The sequence below is a fragment of the Pseudoliparis swirei genome, chromosome 5 (assembly GCF_029220125.1).
Source record: "Pseudoliparis swirei isolate HS2019 ecotype Mariana Trench chromosome 5, NWPU_hadal_v1, whole genome shotgun sequence".
In the NCBI taxonomy this organism is placed as follows: domain Eukaryota; kingdom Metazoa; phylum Chordata; class Actinopteri; order Perciformes; family Liparidae; genus Pseudoliparis; species Pseudoliparis swirei.
This window is the reverse complement of record NC_079392.1, coordinates 18,878,605-18,898,655: the sequence shown is the minus strand read 5'-3', so window position 1 is coordinate 18,898,655 and position 20,051 is coordinate 18,878,605. Positions and strand designations below refer to the sequence as shown.

General features: G+C 43.1%; 1 protein-coding gene and 1 long non-coding RNA gene across 6 annotated transcripts in view; both read left to right on the top strand.

Annotated features, from left to right (window-relative positions):
* opa1 (OPA1 mitochondrial dynamin like GTPase) overlaps positions 1-14,052 on the top strand; it is a 39,527-nt gene extending 25,475 nt beyond the window's left edge. For all 5 annotated transcript variants that reach the window (XM_056414496.1, XM_056414493.1, XM_056414492.1 and 2 more), the window contains 2 exons: positions 11,810-11,883; positions 12,014-14,052. In XM_056414496.1, coding sequence (XP_056270471.1) covers positions 11,810-11,874 — 65 coding nt within the window. In that variant the 3' untranslated portion in view covers positions 11,875-11,883; positions 12,014-14,052. The remainder of the gene's footprint in view (positions 1-11,809; positions 11,884-12,013) is intronic.
* A 3,338-nt stretch (positions 14,053-17,390) lies between these two features.
* Positions 17,391-18,612, top strand: LOC130194326 (uncharacterized). Its single transcript, XR_008831817.1, has 3 exons — positions 17,391-17,548; positions 17,645-17,855; positions 18,519-18,612. It is a non-coding gene; the product is annotated as an uncharacterized LOC130194326 (long non-coding RNA).
* The last annotated feature ends 1,439 nt before the right edge of the window (positions 18,613-20,051 follow it).

Sequence of the window (20,051 nt, the reverse complement as noted above, 5' to 3'; positions counted from 1 at the left end):
TGGAGAGAAAGATTGAGAAATAGTTTGAGACCTCACAACCTCTATTATGGCAAAAGGAGGGAAGATGGGAGGGAGAAGAGGGACTGATCGGAGGCCAGAGGAAGGATGAACGCACTTAACAAAGGCAGAAATATGCTCCCAAGGGCAGTTTGTTGTGAGGTTGTATTTGCCCCTACTCGCAGGCAGGCTCAGCATTGCTCAGGTTACAAATACGGGTCAGGTGTGTGCGCCTCAGTGAGCAAGAGTGTGAAAGCACTGTTAATGAGTGGTACAATGTACACTACAAAGAGGTGTGTGCGCGTGCGCGCGTGTGTGTGTGTAGTTGCTAGTCAGTGTGTGTGCGCCTGTCAGCGTGTGTGTGCGCGCTTGTCAGCGTGTGCCAGACCAGCTGTATGGCACAGTGCCGTCTCTGGAGCACAGCCCAGGCCTAATGTTCAAGTAAAGGCCTCTCAGGAGTCCACTGGGATGCTGCTTCATTGCCCCTCATAGAACTTGTGCGTTGTTTGTGTGTGTGTGTGTGTGTGTGTGCCGTACTGTAAAAGGTACTACGGTGCCTGTTTTGAGAAAGTGCACTTTAATTCAGTTTCAATTCAGTTTATTTGTATAGCCCAATTTCACAAATTACAAATTTGTCTCGGAGTGCTTTACAATCTGTACACATAGACATCCCTGCCCCAAAACCTCACATCGGATCAGGAAAAACTCCCAAATAACCCTTCAGGGGGAAAAAAAGGGAAGAAACCTTCAGGAGAGCAACAGAGGAGGATCCCTCTCCAGGATGGACAGATGCAATAGATGTAATGTGTACAGAAGGACAGATTTAGAGTTTAAATACATTCAATGAATATGACAGAGTGTATGAATAGTTCATAGTAGGCATAGTCCACGATGGAGACCTCCACGATCCATCAGGCAGATGGCGGTGGGGAGGAGGAGTGGGCGGAGTCTCAACAGTGGGCGGAGTCTCAACAGGACAGTGGCGTAGTCAGGAGCAGGAACTCCACGACCCAGACCTCGATGATCCATCAGGCAGATAGGATCTATGCCGTCTCATAGGGTCCGATGACCCCATGAGACGTGAAGTCAAAAGGACTCCGGGGAGAAAGCAGAGTTAGTAACGTGTGTTACCAGAATGTTTCCAGAACTACTCCTTTATTATGTCATATTTAATATTGTGAGCTTCCTGACACTTAACACTAGTGAACATAAATTATAATTGCACCATTTTACTCGTGTAATTTGGTACATTTGTCATTCATAACATACAGACCTTTTCAAAGGAGCCCTTGGTCTAATTTAAGTCACATGCCATTTTTAAAAACTCTTTTTTAATACCCCAAACAATAATTGAATTTGCCTTTTTATCACCTTGATTGTCCTTATTTCTCAGTCTTCCAGTGACCTATAGCCTTTCAATCCACTTGCAGTTTTGGAAAATGGTGGTGTAAATTGCAGTTATAGTTCCTTTTTTATTCCTCTGCTCCACCTCCTCCTTTCACATTAATTGGCTGCCCGTGAAGGAGAAGAATCAGTTCCCAACTGTCCCTCCCCGAGTCGTGGCTCTTCACCTCTGCTTGATAAAGAGAATGTGTACATTGCACTGGCACGAGCACATGCTGTCAAACACTCACACACACACACACACCGTCTCTTATTGACACATTATTTCTTTTGCGGACATGTGTGTGACCACTTATGAGTGTGTCATTTACTTGTACTTATACTTATTGTTCTTATTCTCATGGCAACATGTTTTTTTACACTATGCAAATGTGACAATATTGTTAGGTGTTGCCACTTTGGCAGTTTCTCACTTTTTTTTAGGCCTACTTTAGTGTCGCCTGGCTCACAATGTGAGTGCCTCTCCCTGCGAGTGGCTAGCCCACAGGGTGGCTGCTTCATGTCGACTTGTCTAGGCTGTGCCAGGCTGAGCCCCATGCGTTATGGCCCTGGCGCTGGCCTGGCGAGCGCCCTCCTCCGTCTGGCTACAGGACAGGGCCCTGGTTGTGCTTCTCTGGGCAGGGTGCTATAACCGTTTCCTGGCAGATTCATATCGGGGCAATTAATTGATCTTGCTCTGTTCCCTCCCCTGGGACCACTTTGTCTTGAGATGACCCAACCAGGAGCTATTCTCCTCAACCACGTTAGATTGGGGTCTCAGTGGGGATCAAAATAAATCTGAGCAGATTATTTGGGATTTTTCTCTTGCACTTTAATTGAGCCAGAAGCCATGGTATTTATAGTCTGCAATCCTCACAAAAATACATCTGGTTACCGTGGAGGTTACTATCATCATGGGATCGATGTCTTTAATGGGAAAAGAGCCTCTTAACGGCTCTCAACTTCTCGACAGTGAGCCGGTAGCAGGTGTTGGCTCTGTCACTGAGGGGAGGAACCGGAGGGTGGGTGCTGCTACACTTGCGCTCCGATGCCGTCAGCTGAAACGGCCTTATCACTTGTGACTGACCTTAGAGAAGCGGGTGTGAGCTAGCCAGTGGGTCATGCTCACATGCACTAACATGCACTAAAGGACTGTGCGTCCGGCCCGGCCGGCTATGTCAACAAAGCACACACAAACTCAGAGAGTGAATGTATCCTCAGATAGACATTACTCCATTATAGTTTTACTTGGATACTACTTGTTTGCTGCTCTATTAATGTTCAGAAGGTTAAATACAGCTCCTTTCAAGATATATGTCTCTATATCAAAAGTATTCGAACACCCCCATGTTTCCAGTTTGTATTGAAATGTAAGCAGTTCAAGTCCAGTGAATAAACTGAAATGCTACGAAGGTCAGTGGCAAACTGCCAGAGGTTAAACAAAAAAGTTTAGGTTACCAAATCCGAAAAAATAATGCACATTTCAGAGTTATACAAAAAGGCCTATTTTAGGAAACAAGTAATGGGTTAACAACTTGCAGCTGTTCTGCAACAGTGTTGGGAAGAACTTTCTGAACATTTGATTTCCACTGGAGAAAGAATGGCATGAGTGTGTTCGGCTGTTATATCTGCAAAAGGTGGCTACATTGATGAGTCAAAAATGTTGATTACATTTTGTTAAACAAAACGATTCTCCAATTGTTTATTTGTTCTATGCTTTAATTTCAGACTACATTGAAAAACTGTGTACATTTCAATAAAAACTGGAGAAATGTAGATGTTTTTAAACTTTTTACCGGGAGTGTATATCTTAAAAGTTAACATGTCTTGCAGTGCATCAAAGAAGAATTAGAATTGCTCATTGAAAATCAGAAACATAATTAGTAGCTTCCATTTAAAGACAGTCAGTCAGTCGAGGTTGAGGATAAGTGATGAAGAGTCAGTGAGTTTCTTGTTTTATAATTATTATTTAGCAAACAGCCTGGACAGTACATTACTTCCCTTAAGCTGGAAGTAAATCATTTCACTGTGTGTGCATTTTTTGAATGTAAAATCAGCCTCAGACTTTGCTGGTTGCTGGCATATTTTGGAAAAGCAGATTGAAATGAACAGCGTGCCACCACACAGCCTTTTACATTACGATTGCCATCTTCACTGTATGTTTATTGCAACTGATGAATGGGACGAGCGTGCCAAAGAGTATGGATTTATTAGGAATTAAAGGTGTCAACAGAAGGTGCTCTTGAAAATAGAGATAATGTGTGAAGGGTTTTCATGTTTGCACATGCAGTCACTTTCTCCTCGTCTTTCTCTTGTGTGGAAGCAGAATACAATAAAACGCTGGTTGTCTGAGCTTGCTCCCTGGAATGCCTGTTCAGCCTCACGCTCACTTTGTTTCCTTTCATCTCCTCCCCCTCCTCCTCCTTTGAGCAGCTTCCTCCAGAGTGATTAGCGAGTGCTCCCCTGTAAGGGATGACATCGTTCGAAGGTGTTGTGTGCACATGTGCCGGCATGATCACAGTGTGCGAATGTTTTACCAATGTCGGTACCACTTGTTTTAGCCTGCTGCATTGACGCCACCGACGGCTGTTTGGCTTCATTGACATATAAACTGAGACATTTAGCTGTTTCCTTTTGCTCCAAGATATTAGTACCTGAGCATCTTTGTGTAATTGAAGGTTTACAAACGCACACACCTGTACTTTACTTTCCACGTACACACACTCCAACGCGTTCCTACATAATACCTCTCAACTGTGGACTGTTTTTCAAAGCCACTTTGTTATGGATGGAAAGCCAAAACAAACAAAAGAGATACCATTTCATAAGTATCCACATTATTGTAGACATGATCGGAGTCAACTGGTCTGGTTTTTGGAACGTGGGGGTGGTTTTGTGCAGGCTGGATGCTCTTTGGCACGTTTGGGACTATTGCCCTTACATACACTTGAACTTCAGTATGACCTTTTATGAGTTTGAATTACTTCCTCTTTTTTACAGTTCTGTTGATTCAACTCTCCACATCACTCCCTCGAACACACTGCCTTGCTTTAATGTCTGTCACTGCTGTCTTTTGCTCCCTTTTTCCACCTTTTTTGCTCTTTCTTTAGCTCTCAATCCCACTCTTCCTGCCACGATTTAGTTCAGTCTCTGAATAGACTCTCTGTGAGACAACAGTGGTGCTTCGTAAAGTAAGGAGGCTTAGTGGTGATACAATATAAGTTAGTTTTTTTTCTCATGGAGGAGGAAACCTCCGGGCTGCAGAGTTGCTGCCAAATGATCAATTTTCTCCCCGGGAGCTACAAGTACACAAACGGTAGATCCACAGTTGTCATAACATTGTTACAGTTAAAGCTGCCCCTCCTGCATTTTATCTAATCTTATCTTGTTAATAATGTGTGAAGTGACGTTTCTATCACAATACACCCCAAAAACATCAGTAACTAACTATGTTGAATATTTTATTCCACATTTTTATGACTGTTTACTTTTTACTGTGGCTGTCAACTGATAGATAAGTGAAAAGAACAAGGCTAAAACTATGATTTGTAATTTCTGGTTTACTACATTTGCTTCATTTCTATATTATAACTGATTTTCTCATGACCTTCTTCTGATACTTCATATAGTTTTAATTCAGTTACAATTTGATCAATTCCTGTTTTCTTTGGAACATATAACCACTTTTCTGTCAATTATAGTCCAAGCAACAAGCCAGCTAGTTTAATTATACAGTTTGTCTTTTTTTTTTAAACAGTATAAATTCTGTGACTCCTGCTTCTTAAATGTAAACATTTCCTTGTTTCTTTACGCCCCTATGACATTACACTTAATATCTTAAACTAAAGACATTTGATGATGTAATCATTGGCATTTAAAAACATTGATCAATATTTTTCAAAATGTGCTGATATTCTACAGACCAAGAAACTAAGTTATTCATCAAGAAGATTAGAAACGGATTAATTGGCAATGAAAATCATTAGTTTCAGCCCAAATAAACCGTCAATACTGTAAAATACAGGAGTCTCTCTCACCTCACCTTCCTTATTCCTCTCCCTCCAACAAGACTTCACCCAGCCACCTGCCCCCATTTACAAAGTCGTGACCTCGTCTCTTTACACTTTCCCATCGTTCAACACTTTCCCCTTATTCCCTCTGCGTCACTGTCTCACTTCCTCTCTTCATTCCTACACATCCTTCTTCTCATGTCAACAACCAGGGGTGCCTTTCTAAGACATTTTGCACAGATGCATTGTACGCAGCGATCCAGCCTCCAGACTCTTGATAAGACAGCTGTTGATTGGTTCCAAGGGTGAAGTACAGTACTACAACAGCGGGTTTTACACAGGCTAAGTGTTTGTACCATCTGCAGGTCGGCTGCTTCTGAACATCCTCCCTAGATGCAGATAAATCCACTGGCCTAAGGAAACGAGAGAAAAGAGCTGTGTGTTTTAGATGACAACAAGAGGCGATAATATAAGTGGTGATAAAGAAGTAAAACTATGAAGGAGAATGGGAAGCCATCGTTCATTCTCCTCAGGGGAGACAGAAAGTTTGGGAAAATAGGAAGAGAAGGAGGTGTGTGCTTCTGTTCCTATGTTTCAGCACAGTGTAGCCACCGGGGACCCATTCTCCCTGATCCTCCTGTCACTCAAACACAAGCAAAGGTCTGACATCAGATGCAGGTTGAGATGAGGTACTAGGAAAACTATATACTTCCTCTCGTGAAAATATGCTACCGTTAGGTTGGAATTTTCTCAAATCATGACCACACTGCCCGAGGATAGCCTTACCCTGTTTTTGATTTACTGCTGCCTATTTAACAACATACATTTGGGTCTTGTTTGTTGGACAGTTGTGTGGTTGAGAAAATGTAGAAGAATATTTTGGACAAACACTGGAAAATACTGTAACGGGTGTTTTGTGTGTGATTTTATGAAGGCAATGCAGTCTCACTCTGGCTTGCTTTGTCCAGTCATACTAAGCTAGCATATGTGAAATCATCAGTTGACCAGACGATCTTTCAAGATATGATGCCTGTAAATGTAGTGTGTGTGTGTGTGTGTGTGGGGAGGCGATGTTTGGAGTGTGAATTTAGTTGAAACTTGCTTTCAAGAAAGAGACAAACTGATGAACCTTTCTGAGGCTTCAGTACTACTTTGTTGGCATGAAAACATCTGCAGTCCAGCATCCCCAGCATATGAGCCTGAACAGGCCTAACGGCTCAAAGGAATTCCAGGTGCGTTTGCCGTCTGTGTTACATGGATGTGCCGGTGTGTGGGGTCCAGAGCAGCTGGAAACGTGTATTTACCCGAGGGCAGCGGAGAGAAGAGGAGACCCGTTCCGTCTTATCTTTCTCTGTTGTCTTGTTTGATTGGCTGGTTTAGGGTCAGTGCCATGTCAAGAAGGGACTGGGAGAAAGTGTTTAACAACAAATCCTTTACATTTAAGCCCAGGTACCGACCGGGCTGGAAGTATGCATGCCTCTTTTTTTTAATTTTCTTACTTGAGTTCAGCTTTAGTTAACTTGGTCAACGCACCTGTGGCCGATGCAGCAGAGAGGAGTTTCTCTGGGATTTATTTTTGACAGGATCTCAGTTTAAACCAGACTTGTCAGCCTCACATCCTCGGGTCCATGTGGCTATCCATACCAGATTGCAGTTATAGTTCCTGAACACCTCTTTCCTCAGCACACGGCTCCATTTGATTCTAGAAATGTGAGTTTTGGAAAACTTTATACTCCTGACTTTCTGTGATTTACACCACGAGTCATAAGTAGACCTGTTGATTGAAAGAATATGGAAAGTGATGGTGACTGTTAACAGCGATATTTGAATGAAGCGTTTAGTTGTTCATAATCATTTACATTTGCTGTTGTAGCTCTTCCCTCAGTTAAACCCATCAGGCCTGGAGCTAAATCCACCACTATCTTCATCTTTATAACCCCCTGTACTAAAATCAACTCAAATCTACGGCCTCTCAAATAAAACCTGCGCCACACAGCTCAACGACAGTCGTCACCTGGCTCTTTCCAAGGATTTCCCTGCATTCCCCCGTTTTTGTTTAATCTGCCCCCTAGCTGACCCCACGCGTTGACCTGTTTAGACCTATGCATGTCTTTCCCCAGGTTGGGCTGCTCTTCTCCAGGCATCTGTTTTCTAGATAAGAGCTGTGACTGCAAGGGGTGATTCATAGCTCTGTCACTGACATGGCGTTTGGGCCGTCGACATCTCGGCTCTCCCTGTGTCCATGTCACCGATGGCCCGGGGTTTTATAGCATGACAATCCAGATTTAGTGACAAATCAAGCAGCATGCTGAGAGAGAAAAAATGACTTTTCTGTTTGTTACATTAAGAGATCGGCTTTCAAAGAAAGAAACGGCACAGCGTTAAAATGTTCCGTGTCCCCACCAACACCGTGACCCTGGCAGTCATATGATATAAACATTAAAAAAAAGTTCCTTCATGTACGACGACAGGTTGGGACAGGAACCAAACCCTTCGCCCACTTTCTCTCGTGACCGTACTCTGGATTGCTGCTTGGTTTTCAGTGGAAAACGTTCAGAGTGGCGACTAAAGTAGCCTCAACTTTGGCACCAAACTGTATCTACTGAAATCGCTCTGTTGACACTTTTTCACAACAACCACCCTTTCTATACAGGAGAGTGGCCATCTCTCACAGAAAGAGGATTATTTTTCGATCTCACAGTAAGTTGCAGGCCTTTCTGTCCTCTCTCTCTCTCACCGTTCTCTCTCCTCTGTTCTCCCGCTCTTCTGTGTTGGCTACTCGTCCAGCAGGGCCACGCAGTTTCACACTCTAATTACAGGTCAATTAATGCCTTTGTGGCTCAGCTCTCCTTCTGCCAGCGCTTCGGCTGTGGCAGGCTTATGGGACTCGACAGAGTGAGAGTGAATGAGATATCATTTCATGTGGAGATCAGCCGAGAGAAGGTCTTGAAAGAGGGAATTTGGGGGGAAAAGGCTCCCCTCTCTTTCTCTCAATGGGCGAGAGTCCCTCCATCCTTACCAACCCACACACACAGCATCTTATAGACGCTCTGGGATAGAGGCCAGAGGATTATGGGAATATTCATGACCAGATAAAGGGGTGCGCGGTTGAATGACTGTGTTTTGGGGCTCATCTCTTAGGTAAACAGGAGCCTAAATGGAGTTTTAGATCGCTACTCCCACTGCTCAGCGAGGAACCGGCAATGGTGACTCTGGCCACTGCTTTTTTGTGTGTGTTGCATTTCCACAGGACGGAGAAAAGAAAGCCTTGTTGTGGCCTTATCTTCCTCTTGCTGCTGTCTTTAGGTGGCAAACAGATGGTGTGGGGGAAATAAATATCTGTTTCTCACAGTTTTATTCACAGAATATTGGCTTTCTGAAAGACGCCATTCACACTCACCAGTGGCCTCCTGGGCTCCTGAAAGCTGCTGAGGGCTCATTTTAAAGTCATTAATCATCCCGCCGTGAGGGAATCGTTGATGTGTTTTGTACTGGATCGGACCTGGAAGTTGCTGCACATCTTGTGACTGAACTGATTGATATTAGTGAAATTTACTTCACACTTTCTTTTCAAACTTTAAAAATGGCAACGTGGTAGCTGATCCATAAAACAGCCCCACGTTCAATGTATTCTAATGGATCAGGGAGCTGCATTTTTTCATGCGGTACTGAAGTCAACCATAATACGGCCCGAGGATAATGGGTGTCACATCTTGTAGAAGTGTACAGCCTTCTGAAGCCAATAAGTGCCTTGTAAGTGTGAGTGTATCAAATTGTGTTTTTATTATAAGAGCTGCCCAGTACAACCAGTGTTGTGCTCCACTGAAGCACTGGATCAGCCGTTGAGTGTGTAGGACAATGTGTAAAGATTGTAAAGCCCTCTGAGGCAAATTTCAGATGTTGAGCTGGTCAAAATATATTTCATTTAATTGAATAGTGGGTTTCAGCTGCGTTAGCAGAGTGATTTTCAACTTTCCATGGGCAACTTTTCCAGCCGATCTGGGGAAACAAACCTGTGTCTTCTCATATCACAAGCCCTCTTATCTAACCCCTCCCTACCCCACTGATTTAGAGGAGCATGGTATCTTTGCCCAACAATTGTCAGGATGCGTAATGTTTGACCCGTGTGAAACGGTCTGCATGTGAAGCGCCGAGGCTCCGGAGAGCACCTTATCATCAGCCACATCTAAACCCGCTTTGAAGCTTGAGCCGGGGGATTTCCCATGTTCTGATGATCTGACAGTCGGTAACCTCCTCTCCTCGCACCAACTAAAACTCCACACCCCCGTACGTCACATCTCTTCTTCTTCAGGTCGAACAGATGTTGGTAATCCTACTCTGATTGGCTTGGATTGAGCTGTGTTGTTCTGTGGTCAGGGCACGCAGCCCACACGGATGAACTCTGTCAGTTGCCTTTGAGCCGTGCCCTGCGGTGGGCTGCGTGCTGGAATGGCGTACCGCAGGGTCATGTTTCATTCAACCCCACACCTGCTGCAGTGACTTGTCGGCGTGCCCCTCGACAGGCCCCCTTAATGCCTCCATTAGGTGTTGTAATCTCCACCTAACGCCCTGCCATTTTGCCGGAGTGTGTTAACAGAGTATCAAAGGCCAGGGTTTTTTTTCTTTTTTTGCCACCTGCCCAGTGTTGAGTGTGTAGGAAGGTGGAAAAAGGTGGAGGAAGCATGACTGTACAGCTGGAGCTGGTTTTCAAGACGTTCGGGTGCTTTTTCTCCGTGTTAACTTTCAGGGCAAAGCTTCATTTGCGTGTGCGCGCGTGTGTGTGTGTGTGTGTGTGTGTGTTAGTTATCCAGAACTCCTCAGCTCTGCTAGTATTTCTGGATGTGTGTGTGGGGGAGGGGGGGATGCCTGCATCTCTCTTAACAACCGTGTGCTTTTCATCCGTCCGGAAAAGGATACCTCGGCAGCCGTGCTCCCATCAAAAGGGGGCTGCACACAAGCCCCCCGAGTACAATATTTAGTTTCACTCCAAAGCACACACACTTATAATCACCTTTGTGCCGACCTGAAACGGACACTTACAACACTGTTGCTCTGAGGTCCAAACCACAATGATTTATCGCCCAGAAAACGGGGCACGTCTCCTTAAAGTTTGTTTTCATTGGGCCTTCTTTTGGTAAAATAATCGACAATAGGTTGCCTATGGATCTCGTGCGGCTGATTGATCAAGACGGAGCAGTGCTAGTTTGTTTTTCAGAGCCGGTGTTTGAGTTTGTGCTTGGGGGAGATCCAGACAGATTAGCGAGGGTGACAGGGAAGCTGGAGAGCCAGCCAGGCCTGGAGGTGCAGCTGGCATTGCGAGCACAGCTTCCTTTTCTCTGTGTTGGCCCACAGACTTCCTTCAGCCACTGTTGAATCAGTGATTAAGACGGCTTGAGATGGCTCGCTCATCTCGTGTGACGGTACATGTCGGGGGGGGAAGGATTGCTCCTCTAATGCGGTCTCCGGACAAAAGGAGTGTAATCATGAGAAGAAGTGACTGATTGTTTTCCAGTAGATTCCCCCTTTCATGTGAAATGTTGTTGTTATGGTATCTCCCTCTGTCCATTAGCAATGTGCCCGTGAGGTCCGTACCACGAAGAGGGGAGGGGGAGAGCTTTGATGTGGTCTTTGCTTACCGGGAAAGGGTATACAGGTCTTCATCATCAGATGCGTGAAGGAGGTCGGCCGTGAGGTTTGGCTGTGGTGAAAAATGTGAGGGAATTTCTGCTGCAACTGAGAATTAGATCCATTATTAATTAATCTTCCAGTTATTAGAAAAAAGTACATTGACGGAAAAACGGTTCAAAAGCCGATGACATTTAGCACACTGTCCTTAACCCTTGTGTCGCCTTAGGGTCATTTTGACCCGAATCAATATTACACCCTCCCCCCGCCTTTGGGTCATTTTGACCCGATTCAATGTTTCACCCTCCTGTTACCTTTATATTTACTAACATATTTTACCCTTTGGGTTCAATTTGACGCCAGCAATTAAAACCTCCAGAAAATTATTAGAATTAATATTGTTTTCCAAGTTTAAGTGTGAGGCACTTTATGTTTGTTTGTTGACTACCGAAAGAACACCGACATTAAACATTGAATGGGGTCAAATTAATCCTAAGGCGGGGGGAGGGTGTAATATTGATTCGGGTCAAAATGACCCTAAGGCAACACAAGGGTTAAACAATGTAGTTTCATCCGACCAACAGTCCAAAAACTATTTATATCAACACATGAATAAAAATACAATTAATCGAAGTTGAGACTAAAGAATATTTGGCTTTTCTATAATAAAAAAAGAGACTAAAAGATGACTTCATTAAAGTTGTTGCTGACCCAACATTGTTTCTGTTCTATAACCGTGTTTCTGTTTGTTTAGTGTTGTGACTAACCAACCTACTTGTTGTGCTTTTCTGTAGAGAAAGTTCGTGAGATTCAGGAGAAGCTTGAAGCTTTCATAGAAGCTCTTCACAAGGAAAAATAAGACAACCAGGTATTTGCCTCTGCTGTACTGTCCAACTTACCAGTTCCCGAATTGAATCATCAAATGTTTAAATTCTAAATCGCAATTGTGCACTGTATGTAAATATGATCTATTGTTCCTTCTCCCCTTTTCATTACAGAACTATTGAAAGTAAATAAATGGATAACATCGGAGAAATACACTGAAAAAAAGACAAATCTGTAAATGACCGTCATCTCATCCTGACCTTGGCCTCACCGCTCCTCATCTGATTTTAATATCCACAGCTTGGATACCTGTCCCCCCTTTGAAACTGATGATGAAAAGATGGACCTGAACTGAAGGACACAGTTTTCAAGCTTTATCTTTTGGTTTTCCTTTCTTTTTTTCTTGCAAACTGTCCTGGGTAAAGAGGGGGGGGGGGGGCTTCTGCACAGGAGCCCAATCACAGAGAGATCACAAGGAAAATGAGAAGCATGCACGCCCTTATCGGACATCTCACTTCTCATTTTCATTAAAGGAGGATTGTGTACATGTTAATCTCCCCAGTTATGTTTTTCTTTTCCAGCTGATGGTGTTTGTGAGAGTGTGTTCACTGATGTCAGCTTTGGCGCTGTTCCTGATTAGTGAAACTTATAGCTTTTACCTCGCCTGGTACTTCTAAAATACGCCACGACACACAAGAATTTGCCTATATTTAACATTAACCCGTTCCTTTTAGTTGCACTTGGCATCCAAAGCACTTCAGTTATCCCTCTGAGCAGCAGCTAAGCTCTACATATATGCTCCATGTACCGCTAAAGAGGAGCAGCAGATGCCCTCACTTAAACTATAAGAGTAGAAAGTAGCTGCCTACTTCAATATTCAGCTTCCTTCTCATCAACGCTCCGCATTGTAACTCCACAACAACTCACTCACTGACGGAATAAGACCAGCTCTGAAGGTGTCTGATACGATAGCATGTATAGCTTTATTTCTTTTCTTTTTTTGATCGAATGGGGTTTTATTTGACTGGTGTGTAAATAGGTCTGCCAAATGCACACGCTGTCCTGGTCATGCCATCTTTTTGTTTCAGTATTCGTCTAGTGTTTGTGATGTTTGCACTTTCACCATTGGACTTTAACATTTCATCCATACTCTCCCCATGTCGGAATAAGGGAGCATATGTTTCCAAACGAAAGAAAAATCGGACATCCTCTTGATAGATTAACAAATGTAATCAAACACCATTTCAGGATGCTTATAAATTGTTTAGACACATTATTAAACTAGCATGTACATTTGATTTGATTTTGAAAAGCTATGACGCTGTCAGTTCCACTTTATGTCTCAACTTCAGACCTGGTTTTCGTCTTTAGCGCACTAATGTCCAGTCCTTCTTGATCAAATGGTCTGGTCGCACAGGGGAAGGTGGGTTATCCCAATGTTTGCCATCTGCACCAGCTGTGATGGTTTGACAGAACAGTTATGGCCATGTACATGTTTACAGCACAGGTGCACGGCCTTTCTGTGATGATAGTATTAAGACCGTCGGCCTCTTGCTGCTTGGCTGGAGGGATGAGATCAAACACCTGAAAACCAAGGGAATGAAAATATCCCTGTAAATGAACAGAAGTTATCCTCAAAATTAAGAAAAAAAGTAAATATCTAACGTGCTTGGTGGGTAATTTTAACCTGAAAGCGTCTCACTGATTCTTCTCACTGTCCAGGGCTGCATGTTTCTGCACTGCTCCCAATGTTTTGCTTTTTACTCATTCTTGTCTCGAACTCCTTATTTCACATCCACCACCATCGTTTGGACTATTCGGACTCTTTCAATCTCCCAGAGACATCCACTCGCTCTTCCCTTGCTTGAAAAACTGTCTGTTGTACCCAAAGTGGGGTTCTAGACTGCGTACAACCTATTCACTCATTCATGTGTATATTGGTGTGTGTATACATGCATACTGTACATACAAACAATAGATGGTGCATTCTGTACAGCTTAAGTTAACACAAAGTCATGGAGCTGCTATGATGTACAGCACATGTATGCAGAGTGAACAACTTGTGTCACAATATCTGTGAGTTTGTTCAAAAAAATGTTTTACGTTGTAGAAAGTAATGTTTGCATGGTATACCCCATCAGATGTGCTTTATTTATTGCATTTGTGTTTAAAAGAGAAAAATAAAATTGACAAATAAAGATGACCTTTTTCATGTTGTGTCATCTTGTCCAGTCAGTGTTGCACCTATTATTATGTCAGCAGCGGTTAACAATGTCATTTACCTGAAGCTTTAGCCAATGAGAACACTCAAATATTATGAAGAAAGTTGACCAACAATCTCATCTCAAACTCTATTTAGTAGCTTTCAACCATCTATGAACGGAGTTTGCCCTCATCGACATGTTTTCTGCTCCTTAATAATTAAGGATGGGTGAATTTGCCCACGGGAACAAATAAGTGTACATTTCTTTTCTTTCTTTAAAGTTCCTTCTGACCTCATGATGCCTGAACTCTGAAGTGATCACCAAATCTGGCAGAAGTCATCACCTGGGGACGGTGAATGTCTGCAACATGTCATGGCAATCCATCCAATAAATGCTTAGTTTAAATTTTAAAAAAACAGCAAGTGAAAGGGAAATCACCTTTGATGCATTGTTTCACTTTCATCCGTGGAGAATTGTATTGCTTGAATGTGTGTTTCCATAATACTGTCTGCTGTTGTCCTACAGCTGGTTGCATCTGGATCCAGTGGCCCGTGTGCTGATGTGATGAGGCCTCTGGTTCAGGCCTGGGCAAACCTTCAGAGTATTTAACTCTGCAGGCTGTTATCTCAACCCTGAGCCGGCTGAAGACACGATGCAGCCTGAGGCAGCTGAGGGCCTGACTGATTAATAAGTCAGAGTCCAGAGGTCCTCTCTTCTTTCACAAGGGCCCGGTTGTTACTTCAGCTCCACATTGCTCAAAGGGAAGAGCAGTGGGGAGGGGTGGATGTAGAGGGGGAAGGCCTCTTCCTCACTACCATCACCTGAGGCTTTACACATGGAGATAACTGCCCCACGTCAACTTTCTATTTTCTTTGTGGCTAATATATTCCCCTGTTTTCTCAAAAACAAGGGAAAGGGAGGTAAAAAAAAAGCGCCTAATGACTTTGTAGCAGCCATGAAAAGAAAGGGGGAAAAGTCAACCTCCAGCAAAAGGCCTTTGTGCTATCAGATAGCCACGTTCTGGGAGGAGGGAGGCCGGCCGGGACACACTATACACCATTAGCATCTGCAAAGGCCATCACGTTGACTAATAGCCAGTGCCACAACGGCACAGTGGTTCAGTTTGTGTTTTCCCTCAATCCCCATTATGTTGGTGACACAAAAGCAGCCGGGCCAGACTTTTCAAATGTGCCGCAGCAGCGGACGTGCACAAAGCTTCACTTCTAGTCTTTCTTCAGAAAAAGAAAGGGCAGATCTCGTTGCTTCGATTTTTTTAATCCTTCACCTCATCACACAGACACATTCTGGATCTTTTGGCAGGGGGGTGTGGCGGGTCGGTATATGATGAAAACGTTGAATAAGTCTTAGAAAAGGGCAATACATTGGGGATGGGCGTTATTTGGCAGTAGCAGCAGTGTTAGCATTTGTCTGCCTTCTTGTTGGCGGCACTGGCTTTGTTCTCGTCTTTCTGTCCCCTCGGTTATCGAGCTGTTTGTTGAGGTTGTGGGAGAAGCAGAGAATCTGGCAACCAGGTTAACATACGTGTCCGTCCACTGACGGATAAATCGACTGGTTGGCCCTGCACAGCTGCTTTAATGCATCCTCAGGTGGAGATTTACCAAAGTGCAGGGGTTAAGAATATAGTGTGTGAGTGATGTGTCAACTTTACAACAATCCGAATATATTTAACTCTAAAAGCACATCAGCCAATTGTTTGGGAATTCCGATTTTCTGATATTTTAATTAAACACATGCATTTGCGTCCCACATTTCTGAATTTTTGGGAGATTCTTTCTGTTTTTTGCATTTTGTCTGAATGGGTGGGACTCAGGTGGATAAAGGTGATGTCACGCCAGTCATTCATCAGTTTAGCACGGTAGCTGGAGCAGCAAGGTTTGTTTGTGTTTTCATAAATAATGAGAATGTTATTTTCCTAAATTGAATTATTATCGCTGCATATTTAGTATATTTCAAGGACCAGTGTGTCAGATTTTGTGGCACCTAGATTGCAATCAACTAAATATGTCTCCGCTCACTCCTCTCTTTTTAAGTGTGTCGGAGATCTACGGTGGCCCCTAACGTAGAAGTTTAGAAAAGAGCCTAATAAATTGATAATCAGAAAAAAATAGCTTAATATGCTTCCAACAAAGCTTTTGAGGCAATGTTATAATGCCATTTATATCACGTAATATCTCCATGTTTCAGGAGCTTTTAAGACTTTTTTCCTGCTTTCCTTTCTAAATATTGTTTTTGATGCTACCTGTGGTGCTGTTTTTAATTTTTGTTTGGTATGATCACTGATGCACTTTGTTCTTATTTTTGACAAAACAATCAAATAGCCCAGTTCTGTCCACTGCACTGGCAATAACACATGTTGGGAGTACATGAGGGGCTTGAGGGCTCGATGGTGTTTTGAGCCCTCACCGGAGCCTTCCAGGCAGCCGCTGCCTGGAAGGCGCCGGAAGGTGGTCCCGCCCCAAAACTCTGATGCAAGCAATGCGCTACGCCCACGTGGAGCGGAGCGCATATACAAACCCACTTTTTGTAGCGCATGGGATATTCAAACCGCGCATTTGGAGCCAAACCCACTTGGGCGCATTTGGGCGCATTTAACCCACTTGGTTCAACAATTCCAAAGGTACGTAGCTATTTTTGGGCCGGCTAATGTTGTGGTAATGTTATTTCAACCTGCTAGCTAGCAGATAGATTATGCTAATCTTAGCTGTGGTAATGTCATTTCTACCTGCTAGCGAGCTAAATCTGGTTAAAATATTAGGTAACAAAGTAAGATTAATTACTGCAGATTAATCACTGTATTTGAGTGATTGTTAATGGTTAGTGGTTATCTTTCAAATGATGCCTGTGAGGCACTTGACGTTGAGACTGGTTGACTTCCAGGCTGCTTTGGAATAAGGATACCTCTGAGGCAGCCACCAGTCTTTGGATAACTCTGAGGCATCATAGGTAGTGTTGACTGCCAGGCTGCCTAGTCGTTGGTATACAGGTTAACTCACAGGCATCCAGTTGGTTTTAGATACCTGTAAGGCATCTAGACGGACATTAAGAGGGGCTGACTCCCAGGCTGCTTACTAACACTGGTTAGCTCTCAGGCAGCCAATTAGCTTTGGATGCCTGTGAGGCACCTGACGTTGAGACTGGTTGACTGTAGACTGATATCCCTTAGTTAAATTGTCCTCATGCCTCCTCATACAGATAGGCCTATTGAATAAATCTGCCAGATTATTTTTAACATTGCATATGCCTAACATTATGTGATAATACTAATCACACTCATATTGCCTTTCTCTTTCAGTTCATGAAGAAATGGTGCCCAGGAAGGGTAAGGTTCAACCTAGACCTACTTTAATGACTAAAAAAAAGTCTCTTTCACACACTGACATTTAACAATGACTTCAATAATTCCCCAAAAAATACTTATTAGTTCCTTGCAATGTCTTTATACAGTAGGACGGAAGCGGAAGGCCCTGCAGGTGTCAAAAGGTGGTAAGTTATTCTTTATCTTGCCATCTGGACTCGAGTACTACAACACTAGTTCATCTCCTCATATAGCAAATTTGGTTACTTCTTGTTACTTTATAGGACCATCTGCAAAGATCGCAATTTTCCACCAGTCACCACTGGTTGGTGGAGCCTCCGCCCCAGCCCCAACCCCATCTAGCCCTGCTGCTCCATCCACCCTTCCTGCCCCATCCGGCCCTGCTGCTCCACCAAGCCCTACTGCCCCATCCCAGCCGGCATTTCAGAATGTCCACAGCCTTGTGAGGACATGCTCAGGGCATCGGAGCAAAAGGTGAAGTGCACAGCTAGGCATAGGTTTCTTCAAGACAGGTTTATATTTTTAGTGGTAGTGTGGTAGTAACAGTGCTGAGACCATTTGTGATGGGATCTGGGAAAACCAGTCACATGGTGAAATTTGACCTTTTGGAAGCTGACTTCAAGCTTGTTTCAAATATGTTTTCATTATTTGTCTGTTTCAAATGTTATGATTGCCCAAAGTCAGCTGATCAGTTAGATTTCATGGAATAGAATTTTGACAAAACAACTTTAAAGAGAGGGTTCTAAATAGACTGGCTGGTTGAATAAAGCACATTTTAACACATTCAATTAATGAAAAACAAGTAGATATGTTTAGGGATGATAGACATGTTATAGAATAATAATTGAATCAAAACCCAATTTCACCAAAATACTGAGTTTCGACCTACTAGTATTTTCACTCTAATCTCAAAAATGTCCCTTTTCACCATGTGACTGGTTTCAGAGCCCATCACAGTTTTGGGTTATAGGAACATCTGTTGGGATGGCAGTAAAGACAGAAGGGCTATGTACAGACATTACATGTGTACAATACTGTACTGTATGTAAAGAAGATGAAATCCTAATATGAAAACGAATAATATTGTTGAAACATTGAAACCTTCTTTGAGTGTGACTCAGAAATTATTTTACAAAGATACCAGATAACGGTGGAGGAGATCAGGAGGAGGACTGCTCCACCTGATTGCAAACTATTCAAAGACAGACCACAACAAGCGGCAGATACAAACTGTCCATCACGGCGGGCATTTAAGCGCAGGCGAAGACAGCGAACCCGTAACTAGTCTTTCCCCAGTTTTCCGACCTGTCCCACACTGCCCCAATAAAATATTTAGATAATATTTATAGTGTATTAAATTCTGCCATCCTTAGTGCTTATGGCCATGTACATGTTTACAGCACAGGTGCACGGCCTTTCTGTGATGATAGTATTAAGACCGTCGGCCTCTTGCTGCTTGGCTGGAGGGATGAGATCAAACACCTGAAAACCAAGGGAATGAAAATATCCCTGTAAATGAACAGAAGTTATCCTCAAAATTAAGAAAAAAAGTAAATATCTAACGTGCTTGGTGGGTAATTTTAACCTGAAAGCGTCTCACTGATTCTTCTCACTGTCCAGGGCTGCATGTTTCTGCTCCCAATGTTTTGCTTTTTACTCATTCTTGTCTCGAACTCCTTATTTCACATCCACCACCATCGTTTGGACTATTCGGACTCTTTCAATCTCCCAGAGACATCCACTCGCTCTTCCCTTGCTTGAAAAACTGTCTGTTGTACCCAAAGTGGGGTTCTAGACTGCGTACAACCTATTCACTCATTCATGTGTATATTGGTGTGTGTATACATGCATACTGTACATACAAACAATAGATGGTGCATTCTGTACAGCTTAAGTTAACGCAAAGTCATGGAGCTGCTATGATGTACAGCACATGTATGCAGAGTGAACAACTTGTGTCACAATATCTGTGAGTTTGTTCAAAAAAATGTTTTACGTTGTAGAAAGTAATGTTTGCATGGTATACCCCATCAGATGTGCTTTATTTATTGCATTTGTGTTTAAAAGAGAAAAATAAAATTGACAAATAAAGATGACCTTTTTCATGTTGTGTCATCTTGTCCAGTCAGTGTTGCACCTATTATTATGTCAGCAGCGGTTAACAATGTCATTTACCTGAAGCTTTAGCCAATGAGAACACTCAAATATTATGAAGAAAGTTGACCAACAATCTCATCTCAAACTCTATTTAGTAGCTTTCAACCATCTATGAACGGAGTTTGCCCTCATCGACATGTTTTCTGCTCCTTAATAATTAAGGATGGGTGAATTTGCCCACGGGAACAAATAAAAGTGTACATTTCTTTTCTTTCTTTAAAGTTCCTTCTGACCTCATGATGCCTGAACTCTGAAGTGATCACCAAATCTGGCAGAAGTCATCACCTGGGGACGGTGAATGTCTGCAACATGTCATGGCAATCCATCCAATAAATGCTTAGTTTAAATTTTAAAAAAACAGCAAGTGAAAGGGAAATCACCTTTGATGCATTGTTTCACTTTCATCCGTGGAGAATTGTATTGCTTGAATGTGTGTTTCCATAATACTGTCTGCTGTTGTCCTACAGCTGGTTGCATCTGGATCCAGTGGCCCGTGTGCTGATGTGATGAGGC